Below are 8,694 nucleotides of genomic sequence, written 5' to 3'. Positions count from 1 at the left end.
TTCTCATCCCCCGACCATGTATGCTCCGATGCGCCTCATCACGGCTCTCCTAGTGCTTGCCATCTTCTTCTCCCCTGAATTTCCGACTGCGCACGCGACCAATTCCTCCAACTTGAAGATCCTTGTTCCTCTCAAACTTGGATTCGAAGAGTTTGTGAGTTGGCAATCGTCTGAGATACCGGTCACGCCCAACTCCGTCGTCAATTTCTCCGGCTTCGCCATCAATGTGTTTCAAGAATGCGTTGAGAAGCTTAATTATCGTATTAATTACACATTAATTGGCTATGGAGATGGCCTTGTAGACCCAACCTATAATGACCTTGTGCAAAAGCTTGTCTCTAAGGTATTACATTAGCTATACCTAATTTTTTTTTGTTTTTGTTGTAGTAATGACACTTAATTTTCGTAAAAATCAATCGCTTAAGGTTAATCATTTATGATAAATGGACCTCGATAATGTGTTTATATTTATGTTAGCAAGAATTTCTACGTGCACATTAATGATAGAAAAGACATAAGGGATTGTGGCAATCCTCAAGTAGGATGTCATGGCTAGACAGGGAGAAACTAATATCTAAGTCCATAAAATACCTCGAGATTATATGTAACAAATTACTAAGATTGTCCTAATATCATACCCCTTACCATGGAATCTCGTTCAAAGATTGACATAGGCACTAACAAATTGTTGATAATTCCATCTATAATTGAGGGTTTGATCCAGTGGACAAGAGTTTGAACTCCAATACATATGAGTGTTTTAAAAGTAATTTTTAGCATCGCTAAAATTATTTTGACATTCCATGATATACTATTCAAGCATCGGTTGGCCAAGGTAATGTTTTCTAGTTATTCTTGTAAGATCTATTTGATTAATTGTGCAAGATCTATATTTCTTAGCGCCAAATAAGTCAAATATGAGAGGCTTATTCGGTGAATAATTGGTTTTGTTGTATTGTATGGAAAAGCTACTCTCAAGAGAGTACGATGTGCTCACTTCGAAGAGATAAAGTAACTTTGTTAGTAATCCTTGTGTAGAATGGTCCAAGGAATAGTTTGAGCAAATTTAATACCAAAGATTGAAATTTTTACTCAAAGAAATACATGTGCAATCAAGTACAAGTGTATGGAGTAAGAGCCAAAAATGTATGCACTATAATAAGTGTGATGAATATCGTAGCACCATGACATACCTTGGCAACTTTGATGTAAACGGTGTGAGTAAATCTCCAAGGTATGTAGCTCATGAATAATTCGACTCATTATTTCCACTGCTTGATAATGATATTTACGTAGCATACAACAAGTTGGATTAATAAGGTTTTAATTAATTATGTGCTCCAGGAATACGTTTGTATTGGTTTTCACTGTATGCATGCATGGTCATAGGACGTAGATGGAGTAGTTGCTGATTTGACGATCACTAGTGACCGGTTAAAGTTAGTAGACTTTACCCAGCCATATATAGAATCGAGTCTTCAAATGATTGCGCCACTTCAACCTAGGAGTAATATTTCATTCTGGACATTCATTTCCCCTTTCTCTTGGCAACTTTGGATAACCATTGGAGCATTATTTATTGTCACAATGTCTTTGATCTTCTTCGTGGAATGGTGTGGCCAAGCTCATGAACATAATGGAGATTGGAGAAAGGCCTTCTCAAAATCGTTTTGGTAAGAACTCATGATCACCTCATATCATATTGTTTGTATCAAACCACATTTTTCAACACCTCATATTAGTGTGTAATATAAACGCACACCACATATGAATGCGAATATTTAATTGTATATATTGATAATAAATATGTTAAATTGGAGTCATAATATGGCATTGATGGCAATTGACAATGTGTGGAACAACTTTCAATAACAGGTACTATGACATTGACAAGGGATGCAATACTCTCTTAGGTGGAGGGTTTGTCGAGGTAGTGTTTATAGCAAAAAGAAGTCAAGACAAACCCAAAGACAGATGTCTTGGGTTTACGGTTTAGGGTTTAGGAACATGGAATTAAAGGAGGTACGGGCTGGGAGTACATGTGTAATATCGCGCTCTATATCCAAAGGAAGTTAACCCAAACCCGAAGATAGATGTCTAGGTTTCTCAAGTAACCCTCACCTAATAGGGTTTAGGGTTTCATAGTAACTGCTACCCAATTGCTCTAGATTGTTTTCTAGGAGCTATTTAGACACCAATCTTACGATTGATTGCTAGCCATAGTTGGTTGGGAGATTAGTTACAAGCATAAACTGAAATACATGAAAGGGATAGATATCATGAGGAATGCCGGAAGACAATGTGTCGTTGAAGAAGAGAAAAATCTAGAGACGTGAACCATGTGTAGAGTTCATCATAACAATAAATATATTAGGAAAATAAATATATCAAGCAGCTAAAATTACAAGTTAGTTACCTTCGATGGAGAGTCACCTGGGTGTTGAAGGACTATAGACTATGCCCTCACTAGTGCGCATTATATAATTGAGTACCTAACTAACATACTACGCCTTGCCTCATCTCATCTTTGAAGATCCTTGTCCCATTAGGAGCATCTACCGTTCAACAAAGCTTTTGCTTGAGTACATGACAATAGAAGAGTATTCTTGCCCAAATCTTCAACTACAAACGTGTTGGTCTTCGATTACTGAGATTCGTGAGGAAATCCGATGATGAAATGCACAATAATGCGGGAACAAAAAAATAGGCAATGCACAGAGTACACAGTTTTACGTGGAAACCCTAAACAGGGAAAACCACGGGAATAGAGATCCTTGTCCTTTGTCGACTTACTTTGAGTTTGTCCATCGATAGGTTCTTTGTGAGCATGTCGTATCCATTTTGGTCAGTATGGATCTTCGCAAGAGTAAACTCTCCATCTTCCACTCTCTCCCATAACCAGTGATACCTTCTCTATATGTGCTTGGTTCAGGAGTGGTACATAGCATTCTTGGCTAGATGTATGGGGTTGTGGCTATCACAGTGAAGCAAGGATTCCCTTTGCTTCATTCCTAACTCACTGAGAAAATTTCTCATCCAGATCAGCTCTTTGCCAGCGTCTACCGCTGCCATATACTCTGCCTCTATGGTCAACAAGGCCACATATTTTTGAAGTTGTGATTGCCACGACATTACTCCCCATGCATAAGTCATGATGTACCTTGAAGTAGATGAAATTGAGTTTGTGTCCCCCAATGTTTCCGAGTCGGTAAACCCTTCAACCATACCTTAGGCATACCCCAAAGGTGGCTTTCAAGTACCTGAGTATCTATTTAATAGTTGCCCAATGTTCTCTTCCTAGATTACTCCTATATCGGCTTACTGTCCCCATAGCAAATGCTATGTATGGTCTCGTACAAACCATAACATACATTAAACTGCCGACGGCTTTAAAGGCATATCGTACTTTCCTCATCTCAACCTTTTCTTTTTCACCCCTTAGGCATTGCTTAACATTTAGCTTAGTTGGTCGGTGACATAGAGCCGACTAGCTTTGCTTCCGACATGTTGAATCTTTCTAGGATCTTTGTCACATACTTCTCTTGTGACAACCACAACACTTTCTTAGTTCTGTCCCAAACTATGTGCATCCCTAAAATCTGTTTAGCGGGTCCAAGTTCTTTTATTGCAAACGACTTGCCTAGAGCTTTCTTTAAGCTCACGATCCTCTTCGTGTCTTGTCTGACTATCAAGATGTCATCCACATATAATAAGAGAATTAGGAAGTAACCCTCATCATACCTCTTTACGTACACATACTAATCAACTTGTGTTTTCTGGAACCTATATTCCAACATGAAGGACTCGAACTTCTTATACCATTGCCATGGAGCTTGTTTCGAACCATACAAGATTTTCTTTAGTTGACATAGTAGGTTCTCTTTCTCTTTCTCCGCAAAGACTTTGGGCTAATGTGGGACATCACCTTTCAATGGTATTGAGGGAGACCTATTGATCAAATAAATAGTTGTGTACATCGTCTCATTCCAATACATTTTCGCCAGTATAGCATGCAACATCATGCTCCTTACTCTTTCCATTATCGTCTGATTCATCCTCTCTACAAGCATGTTCAATGCTGGGGTCTTTCGCACTATGTATTCGATTCGAATACCTTGGGCCTCGCAGTATTCTTCGAAATGCCCTCTATATTCGCCACCGTTGTCGGTTGGGACCACCTTCAACTTTTGACTTGACTCTCTTTCTGTCGTTGCTTGGAACTCCTTGAAGAACGACAATACTTGATCCTTCGATATTAGTACTAAAGCCCACAATTTTTTATAGTAGTCATCGATGAACGTGACGAAGTACTGTCCGCCTCGATGTGATGGAGCCTCCACATAGCACACATCGGTGTGCACTAGTTCCAAGAGCATTTCTCTTCTTTTCGGTGGTCTTGAGTGGAATGTTGTTCTGTTCTGCTTTCCGACTAAGCACCCGACACACTTCTCCAAGTGTACGCCTTTCACTTCTGGTAGAAGTTCCTGTTCAGCTAGTAGATGCATTCCTTTCTAACTCATATGGTCTAGCCTCTTATGCCCTAACTCTCCACTCGAGTTGGCTGCCACGTTCATTTTTTACTTGCACAGTCGGACATGCATCATATACAATGTGCCCTGTTTCTGTGCTCGGGCCACTATGAGGTTTCCTCGATAGAACTTCCACTTGCCATTTCAAAAGCTACCATTGTAGCCTTCATCATCTAGCCTTCCAGTCGATATCAAATCAATATGATATCGAGGACATCTCGAACTTCCCTCATATTAAATCGATAATCTGTCGACGTCATCAGGCTTACACTTCCTATGTCCGCTATCTTGCACTCCTCATTATCTCCCATCTTTACATAGCCATGATCCCCGGCTATGCAAGTTAAGAAACACTCTCTCGATGGACTTATGTGGAAAGATCTGCCCCAATCGATTACCCAAGTACACTCTTCACTTGCAAGATTTGTGCTTGCCTATTCACAAATGAACAAAATCTCCTTAACACTTGTATCTACGACCAATGTGCACTTTTCATCAGGAATCTTCCTGGGTTCGACATTATTATGGACACCTTTGTCCTTCATCATGTGTTGTCAGTCCCTCTCGAAGTGTCTAGGCTTTCCACAATAGAAGCATGCTAGCTTGACTCTAGACTTGGATTTGGCTTAGGACTTCTCCGTTCTTTGTGGACTTCTTTGCCGATTTCTTCCCCTACATGTATGTTGAGTCAGATTTGACTCCGACTGGGATAGGACACCCTTGTCCTTCCTTCTTGTCTCCTCGCTAAAGATGCTTGTCTGTACCATTTGTAGAGACAAGTTCTCTTCTTCAAACGTGGTGTTGAGAGTCACCACCAGGTTCTCCCACTTGTCCGGTAGTCTACACAGTGGCAGGATGGCCTGAATTGCATCCTTAAGGAAAAGTTTAGTTGCCACAATCTGGATTACATACCCCATGAATGTGCTTACATGCTCGACTATGCTTTCCCCGTCCCTATACTTCAACCTCACAATCTTTCTCATCAAAGATGTTTCATTGATGGCATTCTTCCACTCATATAGACCTGACAAGTTCTGGCACATCTCGTACGCATTTGTGTCGTTTGGCACATGCTGAAGGACACTCACATCAACACACTATCTAATGGTGGCCACCGCCTTTCTGTTCAGAACTTTCCATTCAGACTGTAATAGTCCCGTGGGTATTTATGCTCTATCGATGGGCTCGTATAGGTCTTTGACTAAGAGAAGGCCTTCCATCTTTATCTTCCAATCTGCAAAGTTCTAAAAGTGTAGAACTATCATGCCTAGGAAGCCACTCACGCATGCTTCCATGCTTGCACCTCAAGCTCTGATACCAGTTTGTTGGTCTTCGATCATGGAGATTTGTGAGGAAATCCGATTATGAAATGCACAATAATGCGGAAATAGTAAAACAACAAATGCACTGAATACACAATTTAATGTGGAAACCGTAAACGGGGCAAACCACGGGAACAAAGATCCACTATACAATGGAGAATACAAAGGAGATAGTATACAACACTCTCTCTGCACAGTGTGTATCCGCCATGTAGGGTTCTTGGCGTCCAAGCTCACACAACTATGGCGCCACTCTCACTCTTCACTCTGTAACACACAGTTACTAAGCTCACACAACTATGGCGCTACTCTCACTATCACGCACTCACTCTTCACTCTGTAACACGCATCTATAGGAACTCTACGCTATTCTATTCTTTCTATTCTACAATGCATCACACTATGTTTTTGCCTAAGTGTATTTATACTTACACACATTATGGGTTATTTACAAATATAGTTCCTTAGTACTACTCTCACTATCACACACTCACTCTTCACTCTGTAACACACATCTATAGGAACTCTACGCTATTCTATTCTTTCTATTCTACAATGCATCACACGATGTTTTGCCCTAAGTGTATTTATACTTATACACCTTATGGGTTATTTACATATATAGTTCCTTAGTACTACTCTCACTTCTATTATTATACTAACAATAATCGCAGTTAATCAACTGACTGATCGAGTAGTCGACTCCAGTGTCGATTGTCTAGTCGGCCCGACTAATCGGCCTTGTCGTCGACCCTCTGGTCGGTCCGACTAGTCGGTCTTGTCTTCGACTGGGATCGTCTGTTGTTGACTCTCTATGACATTGACTGTTGCGTCTCGGCCCGACTAGTCGGCTAGTCCTTGTCTACAATTGTCCGCTCTCTGTGACATCGATTGTCGGCTCTCGGCCCGACCAATTGGTTCCTCCCATAGGAGGGACATATTCCTAACGAACCCCCTAGAACTCATTATATAATTGGGTAACTAAATAACATATTGTCTCACTTGTCCTTCCCAAAATGTTGGTAATTAGAAAGCCTTAATTAAAGGAAGAAGAAACTATATGAATTGTGGAATGGTAAATAATGTGATAGATGTGATTATATTGTTCTATGTACATTCCCAATGGTTTGGTATGACCTATTACCTCATCAAATCTATGTTAGTAAGGGTAGTGGCATTACCTACGCATTACAACTCTCTCTTTCTCTTTGCTAGTTAAATGTTCATTCCATGGTTTGGTTTTTAACCAAACATTATCCACATTATTCAAAACCCATCTCTATAGTCTTGTTTTTATTCTCTAAATTCTAATAGAATACATCGTTTCTAATTTGTATTCCATCAATTATTTATTGATCTTGCCAGGTTGACAGCCATGGCCATCTTCTTCTCTCATAGTAAGTACACATTCAGATTATACATGATGAGTGGATAAATACTGTTGAATATAAGAAAACCTAAGTTCAAAATTTTTTAGATATCATATATTAATATTGTCCTTGAAAATGTTCAACACATTTTACTAAACAAAGGGAATGCTTCGCAGGGGATGACGCCAAAACCCACTCAGGTCGAGCATTCACACTAGTTTGGCTAGTTTTTGTACTCATATTTTCATCGAGCTATATAGCAAGCTTGTCATCTATATTAATAGCGCAACAACAACAACAACGTCCAACCATTCGAAGTTTCGCAGACTTGCAAAAAAGTCATCTAAAAATAGGATGTCAAGAAGGTTCATTCGAAGTAAATTACTTGAAGAATAACCTCAACATTTCATCAGAACGACTCATGAACTTGATTACTCAAGAAGATTATGACAATGCATTGACGTCAGGTAATGTGTCGGCAATTATTGATGAGTCACCTTACTTGGCAACCTTCCTTACCAACCTAGGATGCAAATACACAATCGTTGACTCGAACATTGGCTACTTTGGCGGATTTGCATTTGTAAGTATTCTTGATCGCATTTAAACTTGCCACTTCCATATGGATATTCTTCAATCGATGTGGTCTATTAAGGGATTTCCCCCCTCGCCTGCAGGCATTTCAAAAGAACTCACCCTTAACTAATGATATGTCACTTTCTATTCTATCTTTACAACAAAACGGAGATCTTCAAAGGATCAAGGATAAGTGGCTTGGTTCCGGAGTCTGCATTACAAGTTCTCCTGACACAGTAAAAATGTCTCTCCATAGTTACGGGGGTCTATTCATTGTCATAGCCGTGTCGTATGTTGGAATAATATTGTTAAGATGTTTATGGTTCCCAGTGAATCAATGCATAAGTAATAGAGAATCAAATCCTCGCCATCCCATTGACATGGAAATGAGAATGAATGGAAATCCTTATGCCATTTATGCTTGAATCAAATATACTCACAAAATCACTAATTGTTGAAGGGGACAAGGTTGTAAAAACAAATGTAGGGGGTGAATATTATAAGGTATTGTACAAAGTGGAATAATTAACAACATAGAGTAATAACATCATTTGTAATCTAAGTTGGGGAAGATCAAAGTTTAAATCAAATTTGCTGGTGTACAAAGTGGAATAAGCAATAACAGAGTTAGAACAACATTTGTAATCTAAGCTTGGTGAGATCAAAATTGTCCTCCTCACATATGGTTGTAATAAATATAACACTTAAGGTCATAATGGAAATTTTCATTTTAAGTATATTATTGCCAAAATCATTAAGTTCTTTTAAATGACTTACAAGAAAGAGAATGTGATTAGACTAGCATAGACCCATAGACAATGTTTTAGAATCTTGAGGCACACATAGAAGTACATTATGTGCAAGGCTGAATACACAGGGTTGCCTATTCTAGTTGGC

General features: G+C 39.3%; 1 protein-coding gene across 1 annotated transcript; it reads left to right on the top strand.

Annotated features, from left to right (window-relative positions):
* Positions 1-8,449, top strand: LOC147867564 (glutamate receptor 3.1-like). The gene is made up of 5 exons (XM_087339613.1): positions 1-343; positions 1,390-1,673; positions 7,217-7,248; positions 7,398-7,804; positions 7,899-8,449. Exons 1-5 carry the CDS (start codon positions 17-19, stop codon positions 8,220-8,222), a joined length of 1,374 nt encoding a protein of 457 aa, XP_087195739.1. The 5' UTR covers positions 1-16; the 3' UTR covers positions 8,223-8,449.
* Positions 8,450-8,694: the final 245 nt, after the last annotated feature.

The sequence above is a fragment of the Azolla caroliniana genome, unplaced genomic scaffold (assembly GCF_043228905.1).
Source record: "Azolla caroliniana isolate FFs.n. ecotype wild unplaced genomic scaffold, voAzoCaro1.0.p SCAF_2, whole genome shotgun sequence".
Lineage (NCBI taxonomy): Eukaryota > Viridiplantae > Streptophyta > Polypodiopsida > Salviniales > Salviniaceae > Azolla > Azolla caroliniana.
This window is presented reverse-complemented; position numbering and strand designations above follow the sequence as displayed.

Bases quoted from the DNA above. Each gene is read 5' to 3' on its own strand.
- LOC147867564 (XM_087339613.1), top strand. From the start codon at position 17: ATGTATGCTCCGATGCGCCTCATCACGGCTCTCCTAGTGCTTGCCATC. The intron at 344-1,389 runs GTATTACATTAG...GCATGGTCATAG, and splicing joins TGCAAAAGCTTGTCTCTAAG to GACGTAGATGGAGTAGTTGC. The intron at 1,674-7,216 runs GTAAGAACTCAT...TGATCTTGCCAG, and splicing joins GCCTTCTCAAAATCGTTTTG to GTTGACAGCCATGGCCATCT.